The 19,284-nt window shown below is 35.5% G+C and overlaps 1 protein-coding gene across 4 annotated transcripts in view; it reads left to right on the top strand.

Annotated features, from left to right (window-relative positions):
- The window catches only part of LOC110837454 (atrial natriuretic peptide receptor 1), a 65,155-nt gene that overhangs the window by 22,587 nt on the left and 23,284 nt on the right, over nt 1-19,284 (top strand). For all 4 annotated transcript variants that reach the window (XM_087343624.1, XM_087343623.1, XM_087343625.1 and 1 more), the window contains exons 4-9: nt 4,314-4,470; nt 9,044-9,163; nt 11,803-11,912; nt 13,169-13,357; nt 14,426-14,561; nt 16,531-16,767. In XM_087343624.1, coding sequence (XP_087199750.1) covers nt 4,314-4,470; nt 9,044-9,163; nt 11,803-11,912; nt 13,169-13,357; nt 14,426-14,561; nt 16,531-16,767 — 949 coding nt within the window. The remainder of the gene's footprint in view (nt 1-4,313; nt 4,471-9,043; nt 9,164-11,802; nt 11,913-13,168; nt 13,358-14,425; nt 14,562-16,530; nt 16,768-19,284) is intronic.

Raw genomic sequence — 19,284 nt, forward strand, 5'->3', positions numbered from 1 at the left:
GCTTGTCTGTATATAATTTAAATATTCAGTTCCTATCCTAAAATATGCTCAACGCCAAGATAACAATAAAAACGTGTAATAAAGAAATAATTATACTTCGTAAAGGCAAACTAATGAATCAATGCTACTTACATATAAAGTTATCTTAAAATGTGCTTAAGCATAACCAAATGTCCACCAAACATAACAAAATATTTACACATGGTTTGCTTCTGATGCTTATCTAGCGGAGGGATAATTTTTAAATGAAAAACCAGTAGTAAACACAGGAAAAGCTCTAAAATTTCTAGAAGGAATGCGAATGCCAACAATTTCGCATAAGGAAGGACAGAATTTATATTCATCAGCAAGAAAAATTCCATGTAAAAATTCCATGCCCCTCCTAGTGCATAAGGTATGGAAATTTATTTTTCTAAGTAATTCACATAACTTTGGTGGTTTTCAGGAACTAAATTAATGTAAAACGAGGCTTCAAACTTCCGCCAAATAATAATAATAATAATAATTTAATTCTTTATTATAGTGTGTTGTATCAGCAGCCAAATGACCAATTACGAATGCAGTACAGTAATAATAATTACATTTTTAATCTAAAGTGCTGACTAAACAGTTACAAGGACCAATTACATGGTAAGCACAGGAAGATAGAATGAATAAATAGTACACAAAACACTGAAAAGATGTGAACTAAATTAAACCAAATACATATAATCATCTAAACGCCAAGTAACGAGAAGGTGTCCTCAGTAGAGACAATGTTTTTATTCAAATTGTCCAAAAGTCTGCATATGTAATTTGCAGCAATGGTACACCTGGCTGAAGAATTATGCCTCTGACTATAATAATCCCGTCGACCGTTCCGGTATTATTATTATTATTATTATTGTTGTTGTCGTCTCAATTCTACTCATTCACAACAGTCAATATCATGACGAGAACAATTTACCAGACGATTTCCTTTTATTCTCAAACTGCAACTGTCAGCTCCGCATACGTCCTGGCAATAATAATACGAGATTCTTATATCGCGGTATTTTTTTTATTTCTTATCGTCGAAACTGTTATTTCGCTGTCGAACGGGTATAGTCCCAAAGAACAAGTTTACAGGAAACTAAAATCTATATTCTCCGAAAATCTTCAGAAATCTTAATAAAAATTGTAATAAAATATTTACGAATATCATTTTTGTTCATATTCAGTTGTAATTTTTGGAGTCATGCCCGTTTAACCTGGCACCAGAGATTTTAATTAGTTTTTCGTTCTCTTAATTAAAACTGCTATTACCGGCGATAAGTGTTTTTTCATCATAAGGTTTTTTATAATCATTCAGAATACCAATATAAGTATGCGAAATACGCCTTCTGTATCCGCCCATTAAATGAACCGCATAGTTTACGCGGTTATTTTGTTTTCAGTATAATTTTGTGGTCTCCCAGTAGGCCCACGCCTTGATAATTGGTTGCGAAGACGTCTTGTACAGCAACAGACAACTATTGATCTTTGTAGACTACTTCATGGACTGTTCATTATATTTACGTTTTTCATTATTCGTCTTTATTATTCAGTCTACTGTCTTATAGACCTGTTGTCGACAGAACGTGGTTTTATGTACTTTTTTTCAAAAACTGCGCAAAGTGAATATTTGTTTGTCCGCCCTCACGTTTTACCTCTGAAACTACTACTAAATCAATTTATATTATATTTGTTATTGGGTGCTTATACCAACATTTAGTGCTGAATTTTTAGTGTGTGCATATTCAACACTTTACATTACTACTCAGTACTTCACACAAAGTTCAATTCGGATTCCGCCATTTTTTATAATGGCCCATTTTAACATGACAAATAAAAATCTCATTAATGCCTGATTAAAAATTCCATGGATCAGAGTTCTTCAGGAGGCAAATATTTGTTCAGCTAGAGGAAAAAATATTCGCAGACGGTTTGTTGCGTTTAAATGACCCCGCGAAATCCGTGGCTCCGTGTAGCATTTCGCAACATGCTGTCTTTTAGGGCAGTGGTATTCAACCTGGGGTAAGCGTACCCCTGGGGGTATGCGAAGACATCTTAGGGGGTACGTGAAATTTAAAAAAAAATTATTTTATGATAAACACTGATTAATCAGTAATTTAATTTATTTTAGATGTAGATTATATACTATGTATAACTTGAATTATACGCCAACGACTTTGGGGGTACAAAGTTGAAGAGAAATTATATCTAGGGGTACGCGAACAAAAAAGGTTGAATACCACTGTTTTAGGGCAAGAAATTATTACACCCCGCCCAACCCCCAAAGCTGGAGGACCACATATTATCAGCTCTCCGAAGCATTTTTTGACAAATGTCATTAGTAAATTTGGCCTTCAAAGTTGTACTGATGTTATACAACGCAGGATAAAAAACACAGTGGAACTGTTTACATCACAAATTAATCATCGCTGGTTAAAAGTTAGACATTCGGAGAAATTTATGCGGTACAAATATATTTTCTATATAGGATTTGAGGTTTTCACGGCGATGAGTCTGAAAATGGCTGTCTTATGAGTTGTTACGCCGTGTAGTCTGGTAGAAGGTTACCGACGTTCCAGAGGTCCTTACTGCCTCTGTCATCAGGGCGATGAGGCCACTCATCGCCCTGATGATGGAGGCAGCCATATTCGTATTCTCTATGGCTTAAAGAAGAATTACAGTTTTGTGATAAAGTTTATGGAACAATTGCTGCTACACAGTCACAAGAATTTGCAGTGCCTGGACCAAGTGAAGGTCGTTCTGTCAAGACTTTAATTGCTTGTGAGTGCAATAGTAAAAATGGAAGGGGGAGATATTTCCTTTGCTGCAGAGACAAGCATGCGAGTTCTTGCAAAAAGAGATGCAACAAATACCCATAAGGAGTTGTCAGTAGTAACACTAACACACGACTGGAAATTGTTCTCTTTGAAGTACAGTACGATTCCAAAGTTGTTCATTATCTTTACTCCGCGTCATGGGCGATGATGACATCAGCAGAGCAGGGAATAGACTTATATCAAATGCAACAGTGATATTCATGCTCATTGTTTCAGCAGTGCACATAAGTCTGCATCCTTGCTTAAGCATGTCTGCTACAGTACGTATCATTTTAGTTCGCAGCCCCGACATGATTAAGTCGTACATTTTACCCATGGGGCTAGTGTGAAGAACTTCAAGCAGCATACAATAAAGACTAGAAGATTCAGTTATTTTATATCTGTAGAAGCTGGAACAAAAGAATAGCAGAATTTTATCCCCTGAAGTTCTGAATCGGTTCTCGGACTCAGTGTTACGAGCCACTACCATCAGTGACACAGGTAGTGATGAAACTTTGCTAAGATGTCATTTTTTATTGATTTATGATGTTATAATGTTCATATAAATTAAGTTTTGGAGGGTACACCATAAAAGTTTTATAAAAAAAAGAAGCTAGGTGGTATTTTATTGCTTATTATCATTACTTCTATATTTTAATCATCTACAGCGTATTTCAACTGATTTTCACGGAACGTAGCAGAACATTTTTGATTTATAAAGACAGTGCAGTAGACCTAATAGTGCCTCTTTGTAAAGTGATCAGTAATTATCAGATTCAAGCCAAAATTTAATGTAATCAAAATACTTAGGAAATTATCCCAGTATTAAATTTAGTGACAATATGTATTTTATATTCCCTTTGTTGTTACGTTTCTATATTTATTAATTTGTTCGCGTGTTCGTCTCTGTATTGTATCTGTAATTGGCCTTTTGGTTGTTGATACTGCACACAAATAATAAAGAATTGAATTGAATTGAATATGCTCATTAATGACTGAGGTACGTTGAAAATGTATTTAGCCCCCTTCCCTTGTAAAAAAACGCTCAGCTGCTCCAATTTCAGTAAATTTAAAATGGCGCGATTACGTTTGGAGAGATGCTTCAATCTGTAATAAAAAAAGGACTAGTTGTTCTGAAGTTATTACGAGCAGTCAGGTGTACAGAAGAGGCAAACACGACATTCCCTGTATGCTTTCATTTTGTGCACTTTCTTCAAAGAATATATAAATAACTTATTTAAAATACTCGAAACACTACACAACAGTCAAAAGAAATTTAAACAAATTTTTCGTGGGTTCAAAATTTTGTTCACTCAGATTGGATAAATTACACGCTGTACAAGAATAAGTTTTTATAATTTCGGTCTCTCATCTTACAATGAGCTAAATAACTGGCAGTTAATACCTCGCCATCAAAGTTTCTGTTACCCAGAGGCACAGAACTGGCACCAGGGGGTGAAAAGTTGTGTACGGGTGTGATTGCAGGGGATATTCAAGGACAAGACGCAGTACGCCACCTTGACCCGAATGTCTTACTGCCAGTGTCGCCTGCGTTTAGTGTTTAGCAGCATCTTCAAGCAGTTCAACTGGAGACACGTTGGGCTTATTGTGGATCGCTCTGACCTCTTCTCGCTCACAGTAGGTAAGCTAAAAACAACGTCTTACTAATATCTTTTTCGGATTATACAAAGTATATTCATTACTTATATGTATGTAATAGGATACAGTTTATGTTTGATTTCAGTATGTACATTGTATTATGAATGCCTGGCCTAATTCCTCGTAATGCACTAATGACACTCATTTCTGTAGGTGATGCTACCATTATGCAGCTTTTAGCGGTACTTGCAGAAGAACTAAGGGCACTAAAAGATTAAAAAAGGAAGGGGGATAAGGGGTGAAGATAAGAAAAGGTTTTTATATGATTATGCTTTATTATATATATGAATAATTATCCCTGTGTTTAGGTACCACGTCATGAAGACGTATGGGTTAGTGTGAGGTGATATTCCAGACTTTATCTCATGCATCAGCTGCTTGTAGACCAAACCATTATATTAGAATATAGGGCCTAAGCACTACATGATGAAACTAGATCATACTGATTAGGGAAATGCTTGTCATTATCCAATTAAGACTCATCTTCCGTGTCCTAATAAAATTTAACTCATGCAACTACTGTTCTTGAGAAAGTAATAATCGTTCAGTTGTTCAAGATATTAAGAGCCTTTTATGAAACCCGAAAGTTCATCACAGTATTTACAAGAGTACACCATTGGTCCCTATGCTGAGCCAAATAAATTCAGTATCCTATATGAAATCTAAAGGCTAAAATATGTCAATCGATAACGCCTCGTTTCATACCTATGTGGAACTTAGCTTCAGGAACATAATTGGATTCAATTAAGTATTTACGGGTAATCAGCCATGTCAGGTGGCCTTAAGAAACAGGCATTTCGAGAGCCACATTGGCTCACATCATTAGGAAGCAGATGATCCTCGGTGATTATCAGATGATCCGTGATGATGAGGATCGAGACGGCTCTCGAAACGTCAGATTTTACGGCCACCTTAAGCGGGCAATTACCCATGAAGACCTCATTGAATTTAGTTGCCGCGAACACTATACGTGTATCATAAAGAGTGTCCCAAAAAGATGTATACACATAATAATACGTAATATTAAACTTTCTATCGATCTTTGTTTACTGTGTTTACGAGAGGGACCTAGTGTGGTCTACACTAACAAATGGTACCGCAATATCTTCATTAAGTGCCAGTGCTGACGTAGGTAATGGTTTAGTTAATTAAAATGTCTTTATTTCATTCATTGAATGTTTGTATAAATTTTATACATTTTTTTTGGAACATTCTGTACATAATTTGTCAGTATTTGGGAATAAAATGTTGGAGAAAGTATTTTGACCTATGAGACATGACACAAAATTGACTACATAGAACATGATAATTTATACTCTTCAAGTAAAGTAATATTGTTCTCGTGTTTAAGCCCAGAAGAATTAGGTCTAGATTGGGGAGATACTTAGCGTGCTTGGTGGAATTAAGAAATTCGTACATCATTTTGATCGGGAAACCTCAGTGACGGGCGCTATTGAACATGGCAATGAACTTAATTCCATAAAAGGCGGGAAATATTTGGCCAGATGAGCGACTATTAGTTTCTCAAGAAGGGCTATGCTTAGTTATTAACGTAAATAAAAATTCTTAACTGAAATACAGATTTTTGTGATCACAAACGAATCTGATATGAAATATTGCAATAGCCGACTTAAGCATTAAAATCGTGTGAAGAAAGAACAGAGTGAACCGGCTGTATGCTACTTTTGCGCAGATACTGTGAGTTTAAACCGAAGAGACAAACGAACTTGAATTTCGTCTGGATTTTACACACCCTCGGTTTGACAGAGAAGTTGGGACGGTAAGGGACAACGTGTCGTACGATGTCCGAACAGTTCACGAGTCTAGTCGTTCGCTATTTTTATATAAGTATTTATTTTTTGCTATACTTAAAACTAGAGCCCTTGTTACAGACTGTTCTCTGCACGCCAGTCACACCTTTGAATCCTGTTAGATTAAAATGACTATTCAAAATCTCCATCTCCATGATGCCCCTGTTTTGGGGGTTTACATGGGCTAACCAGCGAGGATACAAACCAGTCTTATAATCCGAATCGTAGAATGCGATTCTAGGATTGAGGAAATGCCGAAATCGTCCAGTAGAAACCTTTTAAGATAATGATCCCATTTAATTTACGGCTCGTCCGTCTTATGTTCATTGCTTCGGATAAGCACGCAACGCGCAATCAGAATGGGTCGTAGGGGAACGATGTTCTTCTGTTTTACCCACAGATGTATCTACGCTCCTGTTAAGTGACGCCGTCTCTATAGTAACAAATGGTATTTTGACGCCTCTTCTTGTCCTAGCTTTTACTGCACAGTCTTGAGCCCATCCAAATACACGTATTCCAAGAATACTTTAAAGTTCTACCCTGATTAAAGAGAAACAACAGCAAATGTTGAAACAAGAGCTTCTCGGTTACAGCTCAAGTTTATACAGAGTGTTCCCTTTTAAAACAAATCCTAACTGTCGTACATAAATCCCTTCACGCACGAAACTAAGAAACCAATGGCAATATTTAATTCTCGCAACTGTATTATGCTGTCGAAGACGCATTGCTGTTATTTCAGCTGTTTTGTTTTCGCTTAATGACCGCTTGTCACAGAGGAACATTTCCTGTTCCCCGACATTTTGTCAACAGTCGGTGTATTGTCTTAATCGACACTTCCATGTTAGGACACGCATCGTTAAATGTTTTACGAACAGCAGCAAACGATGTCGACATAAGGTAATGCCAAGCTGGGGTGAGCCGTGGCCTAGCAATTGGGGTTGACCTCCAAAGAGCACACCTTTTCAGTTCTTACTTCGATGGGGACACTGCCCCAGGTGGCATATATAAAAACTGAAGATGGAACAGATGACACCAATCAAAATGGCTTGTTATTTATAATTTCATTAAAAATTTCATAAATGATAAATGCAAAGAATGTTTTTCGCATGAAGCTGGAATTGTGGTGAGACAGTTTTAAATATTGTATCATGTCTTTCATCATAGTACTTGTCTTGAAAATTAATATTTGTTAATACTTGTTCTGCCAGTAAATACTGCCTTTAGTTGTTAGAATTTCTTAAGCAGCAATCGATTCTTTCCCGGCAGTACTTCTTAGCATAACTAAAGCTTTCAGATCAGATTCCTCTGTTTTCTATGGTCTAGACCTAGACTAATTCTGTAACTCACTCACTCAATGGCGCAGGAAATTCTTTGACAAGTCGATTGTCTACTCGACTTGTCAAAGAATAACCCACTTTCTTTATTTAACCAGAAGGTTCATCACCGTGTTCACAAAATCCCGCCACTGAGCCAGCTGCATCCACTTCTCTCCATCGATTCATATTTCCCTAAGGTCCACCTTAACTTTATCCTCCCATATACACTTAGGTCTTCCCAGCTGTAACCTCCACTCAGGTCTCCCAACCAATACCTTATAAACACCCCTCCCCCTTGCGTGCTGCATGTCCCGCCCACCTCATCCTCGTCTATTTAATCACCCTAACAATATGAGGTGAGGAGTACTGGCCGTGAAGCTCAAAATAATGCAATTTTCTCCAAGAACCATTTTCCTCCTTTGTGGGCCCAAATATTGTCCTCAGCACTCTGTTCTCAAAGACCCTCAATCCATGTTCTTCCCTCAAAGTGAGAGACCAAGTTTCACACCAATACAGCAAAACTGGCAAAATTACATTTTTGTATATTTTAATCTTTAGATTTTTTCATATGAGACAGGATGACAAAAGATTTTGAGCTGAATCTGCTCTCGATTCTGACTTGTTAGTGTCGTCGCCAAGTACTTGAATTTTGTCATGTTTTCGAACGATTCATTAGCTATCCTTATATTCTGGTTCTGTCCTGATTTCTAATGCCAAGACATGATCATATACTTTGTATTTTCTGCATTTATTTCTAGACCAACATCACTACTAACCCTTAAGAGTGTTTTTGTGTTCGCTTTTGTAGTGTTTATGTTATCACCAAACAGATTAATATCAGCATAGACCAAAACAGATGTGTCCCATTAAATTCCAAATTGCCCCAATTTTCTTCCTGATGGCATATTCTAAGGCAAATTTGAAAATATTGTTTAAATGGAACCTGTTTGCAATGCTGTTCGGTAAATACAGTTGGTCGCAGTGGCTGTGCATGACACACCAACATTTAACCATTGTTGTTGTGCAACGTAACACACCTATTAGAACAAAAAGGAGCTGTTGACACAATTAAATACTGACATTTCAAGTGCAGAGTCTGACCAAACATTTGTTTCTTTGATACCAAGGATCATAAACTACATATTGTGGAACTGCCAGAGGCTTTGATTCTACCATAAAGAGAAATTGCCTCTTTGTGATCATGATGGGTGTCATCATGTTGCACAATGCCCATCCCTTGTAGATTCACAGTAATGAATCCACTTTCATAACACTCATAAATATATTTTCATAATTATCAAAGGGTTAAAGTGTGAAAGGAGGTTAAAATTATTTTGAATCTATAAGATTATGACAGGATGGGTCTAGGACACTGGGCCCCACAACTGATGTACATCACTGTAGTGCACATGTGCATTGAGTGTTGCAGGGAAGAACCTGGAGCATGGCCTCAGGAAGCAGGGATTGCTGCGGTTTGTTCGGGAGCTAGACGGCAATGATGAGGAGCAGTATGACCACTACCTTAAGGACGCCAGTATGTACGCCAGAGGTACAAAATAATAATGACACTTTGGAAGAGATTTTGGGGGAGTGGGATGTGGTTTGTTTCAAGGTACTGCTCAGAAAGTACTCTGGAAGAACTGAGGTAAACTATGAAAGTCTGATCAGGTACAGTGATTAGCTTAAATGATTTCTAATGATTTACTCAGATTGTAGAAATGCCATGTTAGGTGGGCCCCCATCACCAAGCAAGGTACATCCTCAGGTTGCAGTTGGAGCAACAGCAAATATATTTAATAAGCATTTGCAGACAACCGATAAGGAGTGCGAAGGTGCCTGTCTTCTGGGTTATTACGCTGTGTAGTCTGGTAGAAGTTTACTGACGTTTCAGAGGTCTTTGCTAACTCCGTCTTTAGAGCGGTGGGTGATGAGTCATCGCCCTGCTGATGGAGGCAGCAATGTCGGTAAACGTCTACCAGACTACATAACGCAACAACCCAGAAGACTCACTGTCGAGAAAACGTCAAATTCTATGATAAGGGTGGTTCTCTAGCTTGGAAATTGGGCATAGGGATAACAACCCTTCACCGTAAAAATGTTTTATGTTACGGAAACAACAGCAAAGCCTCAGAATAGGATGAATTGTATGAATTTTCGAACCAGATGGTGTTTAAAGGGCCTGAGAATTGGAACATGGAATGTGAGGAGCCTATGTGGAATTGGGGCATGGGATACATTAGCTATGGACATAGGGAATTATAGTTTGGATATTGCAGGAATACAGGTTAGATGGCCTGATGATGAAAGACTCACAAAGGGGAACTACATATTACACCATGGGAAAGGGAATAAGGACCATAGCCTGGGAACAGGTTTTGGGTATTGTTAGTGAAAAGAGATCTACAGTGGGCAGTTAAAAAGTAGAATTTGTTTATGATAGACTGTCATACTTAATTATTCGTGGTCGATGTTGTGATATTATTATTTTAAATGTGCATGTACCAACAGAAGATGAGGATGATGAGGTAAAAGATAGCTTTTATGGAGAATTAGTTCCTGTATTTGATCAGTTTAGTAGATATCACATAAAAATTCTGCTAGGAGACTTCAATGCCAAAATTGGTTGGGAAGATAATTTAAAATCAACTATAGGGAGTGACAGTTGACATGAATCTAGTAATGACAATGGGGTAAGATTAGTGAGCTTTGTCACATCCAAAAATCTGATTTTCAAAAGCACAACATTCCCATATCTTATCATTAAGCTACCTTACACGGCCCGTAGCCCGAAAAGAATTTATTATTCCCAGCACACTTGGACTTTCCCTGATGGGATGACCCATAATCAAATTGATCACATTCTAATCGATCGGAGGAGACAATCAAACATCATAGACGTGCGATCTTAAAGAGAAGCGGACTATGATACTGACCATTATTTAGTGATAGCAAAATTGAGGTCAAGACTCTCGGTCAAAAAGTAACCGGGGCTGATAGACAGAATTGAGAAATTCAACATCAAAAGACTGAGCGATGTAGAAACTAAGCAAGAGTATCAGGTAAAAAATTAGAATACGTTTACAATCCTAGAAAACGTTGAAGAGAATACAAAGGATAGAGAAGTAGACATCAATAAGGCCTGGTAAAATATATGGGATAACATGAAAATTTCAGCTGTGGAGGGTGTAGTGTATCATAAAATTTCGTGAAATAAAGCATGGTTTGATGAAGAATGCTCTGTCTTGGTAAGTCGGAGGAGGAACTCTAGATTCCAATGGCTGCAGGCCCATATGCGAGTAAATAGGAATAGGTATGTCAGTGTAAGACGTGGAAGCAGCAGAACCTTGAGGAATAAGAAGAGGGAGTATCTCAGAGATCAGATAGGGGAGCTGTAAACTAACAGCGAAAATAAAAACATCAGAGAGTTGTATAGAAGTATAAGTGAATTTCAGAAGGGTTACAAACCTAGGACACATTCGATCAAGGATGAGAATGGGGATCTGCTCGTGGACTCACATGGCATCGTAGACAGGTGGAAAGATTGCTTTAGTAAGTTACTAAACATGATTGTCTGTACTCATTCTAAAATTTAGAAAATCTTGTAAGAGTCCAATATGTGACCCAGCCTAACAATTTTAAAATTAAAAGAAAATAAATTAGAACTTGTAGTCATTTGTTGACAGACAGATGTGGACATCAAAGAGGTAAGTTGTTATCACATTTACAATTATTACACTCCAGTGTCTTCATCAGAAGCTGAAATAATCACTTAGATGGGCAAGAAATTCTTTGCATTTTATGCAACCCAAAGGTTTATTACTATGTTCAATAGAGAATGCCACTGGACTTAAAAGTCATTTAAACTTATCTTCCCATTGATGCAGATGTCAAAATCTCTTAAATGATCTTTTCCCCTTGTATTTTCTAGTCTAAAACTTTGTATTCATTATTTCCTACACGTTATGTGTTCTACCATCTCATACTCCTTGATTTGATCACTCTGATAATATTTGGTGAAGGGTACAAATTGTAAAGTTGCTCGTGTCATGATATAAGTCTTTTCTTTCCTGTCATTAAGTCTTTATTTCTCAGCACTCTGTTCTCAGATATACTCTGTCTATATTATAATGTGTGAAAGATCATTGTACATTGCTGTAGTTGCTGAGGGAAATATTAATATTATTCTAGTCTTGATCCTGAGTGTCCGCGGTGTTCTTGTGCGGAAGTTTATGCTGGCAGCATATGGTCTTGGGATGACTCGTGGTGACTGGACCTTCCTGGATGTAGAAATATTCCAGGTATAAAATCATCACAATTTGATGAAAAACAGGTCTCATAAAAAGGAAGGAGCATTCACTAAAGCATGAATAAACATAGACACTGATAGCTTAATGTTATTCTCCAGTCATCTCAGTCTATCAAATGGACATTTTTCAAGAGTTTCCCCCAGCAAAATTCTTTATGCAGTCCTTGTCTCCCTCCATTTTTCCATTTATCCAGCCCTTTGTATCCTTGATTTCATTATTCTAGCACTACTAGGTGTACTGCACAGGCCTGAATAATGAAGTTTCTCATTATGAAATATTGAAAATTGATCACCTGTGTCTTCCTTCATAGGCCCAAACATTCTTTGAGGCACTATGATTTTAAACTATTACAATACATATTCTTCCCATAGAGTAAGGGATCAAGTTTCACACAGTTGTTGAATGGAATATTAAGAATCCATTATAGAACTTGTACTAGTAAAACTACTAATGATATTTAAGTGAATGACTAATGCATAGCAAGGACTTTAGGCTGAATTTCTAGTTCAGTCCTCAAATTATGACATAGACATGTACATTTTTACCTCACAAACAACAGCTTTATCTTAGTACATAAGTTGCAGTTTATCAGAATTAAAACCATTCTCTGAAAAGGAAAACAAGCAAAAGCAATTCATTGCACAAGCTTCATAAGTAAATGAATCAGTAAACTTTGCTCCAAGATACTTTACAATCCTGACATACCAATATTCCTTCAACAAACATCATGCATAAATGTAATAAAATTAGTGTAATAGAAGAGTGATACTTTAATAATATATGTACATACATACCACTGAATAAGATCTGAGGAAAATGTGTGTACTTTTGTCAAATGCTTAGAACTCTTGTCATATTGTCTGTTATGTAGGTAAACTCATGTCATCTCATGTATTGTGTAAATAAATGTTATCTAGTAAAGAAAAATTTGTATCATCTGATCAGTTTTATAGAAAAATTCATATAACTTCGTGAACTGATTAGAACTCCTGTAATTTTGTAAGCTGTAAAAAAACTTGTCATATAATCAGTTTTGTAGAGAAACTCATATACATCATAACAATTCATGTCATTCTTCCAATTATAAAATATTTGTGGATATCTCAATTTTTATATTGCATTTTTCAAAGAAATTAAACAATTGCAACATATCTTGAAAGTCCATCAGGGTTATTGTAACATTATTGTTAGATGTACTTGGTTACATCAGAAAGACAAATTTTACAGTAATGATTTTTGCCAAACAGGGTCCTTATTGGAGTGATCATGACTGGCAAGTGAGGGATTCTCAGGATAACATGGCCAAGAAGGCATATGAAGCACTTCTGCGTGTATCACTATTAACACCTACAAGTCCCAAGTTCCAGGAATTTGCTGACAGTGTACGCCGCCTAGCACAACAAGATTACAATTACACGTTCTCTGAGGGGGAAGAGGTGCAGCGCTATACATAGTTAACAGTGGCTCTGTAGTAGATTTAAAGGCAAATTAGGAAGCAAAGACTTTTATCTGTATGAAAACATTCTTTCCAGAATGTTTTTTATGTGATAAATTTCAGAGCACTCTGATGTAGATTTTAATCCATGTTGTAACATTCTACTTGTCACAAATAACCACAGTGATTGTCCCTGTAGTTTAGGCTATATAGAACCTATGCATACTTCAAATTTTCCATCTGCTTTTTGTTCTGTAATATCTGAACCATGTTTGAAGATCACTTTCTCATTTTTCATCTAATAGGAGGCTGGTATTTCATTGCTACCTGCCATACATGTGCTTATGTTTACTCCATAGTCATTAAAAACTAAATACAATAGTTACTCATTGATTTAATATTTCTTAAACTACTACACATTTCAGTTTATTCAGGGACAACTTGAAAATTGTGATGTCACATGTTATCATCCAAATACTTTATGTATCACACACTTATATTATGTGATATTTTCTTGATATTCTGGTAGAAAATTTTGAATAAAAATTAAAAGCTATAGAGTACAAGATAATCAAATTGTGAGGTCTCAGAAACCAAGCTCTAGACATGACTCAGCCTGCAATCAAAATATGCCGACTGTTACAATGTAGAATGATATATTAGCAGGGAAAATCATGTAAATGGAGTAGGTTGGGTTATAGCATCTTACGTTACATAATGAAACCAATATAAATACTAGATCAGATAGATATATTACAAAGTCTTTAAGTAATGGGTCACTGTGGTAACAAAAGCTATTTTCCATTTATGTGCTATTATATTACAGTTGTTTCTTTATATTAAAATCCACAACTTTAACTTTAAATTCTTTAACATTTAATGTCAATCAGAATTTGTTTTAGCATTCACATTCTCCCAAGTCTTTTATAAATATCACATACTTCCATTTTAAACTTTGTTACACAAACCCATTCTGAATCAAACTAGTGTGACTATTAAGCATTGCAGTATATAATGATTGAAAACCATTAATCTGTGTCATGTATTCTACACTTTTTATGGTCTACAGGTAAATTTCTTTGTTGGTGCTTTTTATGATGGTGTGTACCTACTTGGTATGGCTTTGAATGAAACACTGTCGGAAGGAGAAGATATCCACAATGGAACTGCCATCACTCGACGCATGTGGAATCGTGACTTTCATGGTAAGTTTAAAACTTCATACACCATAAAATACCAACTCAAACAAATGGTTCATGGAAGAAGTTATGGAACATACTTTACTTCATATGCTTCATTGTGTGTAAAGGCTAACAAGAACTATAAATTAATAATTATATGACTGATGATAATCTGCAAAGAGCAGTGTATAAATTAACATTGCAAACAAATATAACTTGGAAATTTCTTCAGAGAAAACTAAAGTTTAGGCTTTTGTGGGAATGAACTCACTCAGAGAAGTACAAAAATTAGAGAACAAGTGAATTCTTCCTCTCCCAAAGATTTTGATAATAAACTAATAAAATTTCAGCAGCTCAAAGGTACAACTAAGAAAAACTTACTGAAGAGATTAAGTGCAGAAACTTGTTTTAAAATGTTATAAAACACTGATCATCCCAACGGGTCTGAGACACGGACGCTTATGGCGTTTCAGCTAAAGAGATTAGAGGCAGCAGAAATGCAATTACTTTGACCACTCACAGGACACACACTCCTTGACCACAAATGGTACGAAGACATTGATAAAAAGTTCATTATAGAGAGCATCAGCAACATTATCAGTGCACATAGGAAAAATTGGTATGAACACGTGACCAGAATTCCTCCACACAGAACCCCACACAGACTACAGCTCTACGAACTATCAGGAAGAGGGAACGTCGGATGACAGAGCAAACATTGGAAGGACCAGCTGTGATTAACCCAAGGAGATGGATCTGGCCCAATGGCCTAATCCGTAAAGTTAATGATGATGATGATGATGATGATGATGATTTAGTTACTCCAGTCCATTTATTATAATATGAATATTGGCATGTGTCACTCCCACTTCATATGTTTGCATATCTGACTCATTGATATTGCTTATGGTAGTAAACTTAAAAGCTGTGTAAATATTGATAGTCTCTAAGGGCACGATGACCATACCCAGCTTAATGAAAGTCCATTTTTTCAAACGTTTTTACAAGTGCAAGCACAATACAGTAAATGTTTGGTGTAACAAACTTTTATGGACTGACAAATTACGTCTGTTACAATGATTCTATGGAACAGAAATGTACCATATACACAAGTGACAAAAATTATCACTGCACCAAGAAAATAATACATGATATTTGTAAGTTCAACAGATATTGTGTAAAATTAGAAAACAGGCTATAATTTGCATTGAGAACATTGTGATTAGAATTCATTTTATATTTTTATATGACTGTGGAATTAAAACAATGGGTGAAATTAGCTTTGTATATATTTTAACCTTTGGATTCTAGACAGGAAAGTCGCATATGAAATATTCTGAATGGAATTGTAACAATGATTCCACGAATTTAATGATTTCTGAACTTATTTGTAAATATAATTTTGATTTTTTACTGTCATATGTGAATATTTTAACTTTGTTACATTTTTGAAGAAGTTATCTATTTCATATTATGATTTTGTCCTGCAGTTTGATGATGAGACATGAGCATATACTTAGTTTCCTCTACATTTGTTTCTAGACCAACTTTCTTAATAGAGCTTCCGTTGTTTTTGTTTGTTTTCTTATATGATATTATGTTTTTGCCTAATAAATTCATAGCATGAAACCAGCATTCAGATCTGCAACATAGACAGGACTTTAGTGTGTTACATTCAATTACAATCAATCTTCTTTTTCTTGAAACGTCCTACTGGCTTAAAGGCAAAATTGATAAACAATAATAATAAAGTATCTTCTTGTTTCAGACCATTCTGAATCCAAATACATCAAGCAAATATTTACTTATATGAGCTGCGCTATATGTTTTATTTAAACATAGGATATGCCAATTTCAATAAAAATGTACAGAGTTCCCTCTAAACTCATAGGCTTTCTTGAAGTCTGTAAATAGCTGATAAGTGTCTATAAAAATGAAGTCAAAGTGAGAAAAATCATCAGTGATTAGAAAATCATGTGTTATTGCTTGACAGGGGTAACAGGCCATGTCAGGATTGATGACAGTGGGGACCGGGATGCTGACTACTCAGTGCTGGACCTTGATCCCATCACAGGACGCTTTGAGGTGGTGGCACACTACTATGGGCTGTCCCGCAACTATACACCCGTCAAGGGCAAAACAATTCACTGGCCTGGCAGCAGGGAGGGTCCACCACCTGATATCCCACCTTGTGGTTTCATGGGTAATGACCCCGAATGCCACAGCAATGGTAAGTATAAAATGATTTTGTGTATTGCTGTGTCTCTTATATGGGGAATATGGAATTATAGACAAAAATTTATGTGACATTTCATAGTTATTTTGCAATTTTTATGTATCTGAACCAAAGTAAATGATTGTGTTAAGACACACAATTGTTCATTCAACAGAATGTGACACTGTGTGACTTAACCGTTCAGTTTATTAGCCAAAGAATACAATACTTTTGCAGTCTAGATAACCTCTTTGCTTTGTCAGAATGACAATATAAAATCATGCATAGTTTCTCCTATATTCTACATAACAGACATGAAATCCTGTATAACTAATGAATTTATCATTATCTTTTAGTTCTTCAGTTTTAAAGAATAGGACAGTCTGGCTTGTTCCAGTACAGAATAAACTTTCAAATTATATCCTCAGACATTTTGTAGGACTCAGATGGGGCTGGGCTGAACACAAGACTTCTATCGTTACAGAGTAATACAACACTCAACGACATAGAAATACTTCCATGCCAGAAATTGAATTTGAATCATCAATTTCAGTGTTCAAACAGTCCATGACCATTCATGCAGTGACTGTGTTCACTTAATGAATGCATCATGAAATGTAAAATTTGACTACCTATATGACTTTTAATTGTGATTAGCTCTTTAAATATCAAATTCAGACATATGTTATCATTAATTCTGTTGAATTAAGTAGAAATTTTGCATGTATTTTTTATCATTTCATCTGTTGGTTGTAATTTCAGCATTTTATCTTCACATAAACATACTGAGCTGTAATACTAGGGAGACTTCATTCATTGCATGGTATCTTATATAGCATCCACAGATGACTGGGATTACTAATAATGACATGAAGGAAAATAAAATGAGGAGAAAGAAAATAAATAATTTACAAGCAATATAATAACAACCAACCAATGATCAATACATATATAAGTAAGGTTATGATATTTTTGGTGCTACAAAGAGTTTCATGACAGTCCATGCTCTGTCTTTATGTACATGTGGATGTTGCACTCCATGTATATATATATATATAAATGTAACATCTCATCAAATAAAAAATTGTTGTCCTAATATCTGATAATCATTTGCACTTTCGACTTGGTAACAGGTTTTATCATTGCTACAGTATAAAATATTGATGTCTGTCCATTTCATTGCACAGCTTGTTTAGAAATGGACTCCCTCTCCATTACATAAACTTGCAATTGTGTTTTGGACTTTGGAACAAAGAAAGAAGAAAACAGTACATCTGGCACAGTAGTGACTACAAACAATTAAGATACTTAATAACAGCTGTGCTACATGTGAAGACTCAGATTACTATCTTATCTGTAGCAAATAGAATTAAGAATGCACTACTGCTAATTACAATACCCCACCCACTTGATCACAAATACAACAGCATAAGCAGTGATTTATAAATACCTGTGTGTGCATTTAAAAATATTGTACTAAAATAGAAGAAAATGGAAGAAATCACGACAAAACTATGAACCAGGTGGGATGCCAGGTTAAAGTCTACAAACCAATTCATGTGGTAATCTTGATACAAGACTTTTGCTAGCAACAAAAATAGTAAAAAAGAAAGCACAAAATAAGAATCCCTAGATAAATTGTTAACAAGTGTCTCATACAAAAAAATCACTATGCATCTGGAATTATAATCTGTCTCCCACATAAATAACAGGCTGATACATGGCATACAATAAGGAACTATGCTATGATGATCATTCAAAGAGTTTTTAGGGACACTCACAACTGTCACAGCTTTTGTTTTGCTTTAAGGCCTTGGCTGCTCCACACACAAACACACACATTCACATGCAACAAACCAGTCAAAATGTGTTAATTAGGCTAAATATCTGCATATCTAAAACTCAGGATATTCACATATGCTGTTTTATTTTATGAAAGTTTGTTTAGGTATGTCATGTTGATGGGTTGAAGAAAAATATTGGCTTAGTTATAAAATTGTTTGCTGTAAAGAAATTTAAAATATAAATTTTTGTAAAGCAAAATAACTTTTACCCATAATATTCAGTAGACTTACTTATTGATACATATGTTTATGGAAACATTATACTGTAGGAAGAATGAATCCATCCATGAGAATATTTATAGATTGTCTGCACACAAAAGATTCAATGATTATATTGAGGTTAAGGAGTTTTTCACCTTACATTTCTTAAAAAATTTCAAGCCATTTAGGATTTTCATTTTGACAGAAATATAGACAAGCATTTGAGGTTACTTCCAGGACTTGAGAAAAGGGTAATCCACAGGTGAGCAGATTTTTACAATAGTAATTTCTGTTCATTGTGTTTTAGTATTTGTTATTATGTTGGCCTGTTGTATAATAACCAGATAAATTAAAATAAATATTACTTAAAATAAATGATCAAATTACAGTACTTAAAATGTAATTTAAGTTTTGTTAATTTACTCTTATTGCCATCCCAAAGGTAATGTATAAAAACTGCTTATACTTTCCTTGGTTGTTGAAGTAT

The sequence above is a fragment of the Zootermopsis nevadensis genome, unplaced genomic scaffold, assembly GCF_977971745.1.
Source record: "Zootermopsis nevadensis isolate Lab colony 2312 unplaced genomic scaffold, Znev_1.0 Znev_ptg000006l, whole genome shotgun sequence".
In the NCBI taxonomy this organism is placed as follows: domain Eukaryota; kingdom Metazoa; phylum Arthropoda; class Insecta; order Blattodea; family Termopsidae; genus Zootermopsis; species Zootermopsis nevadensis.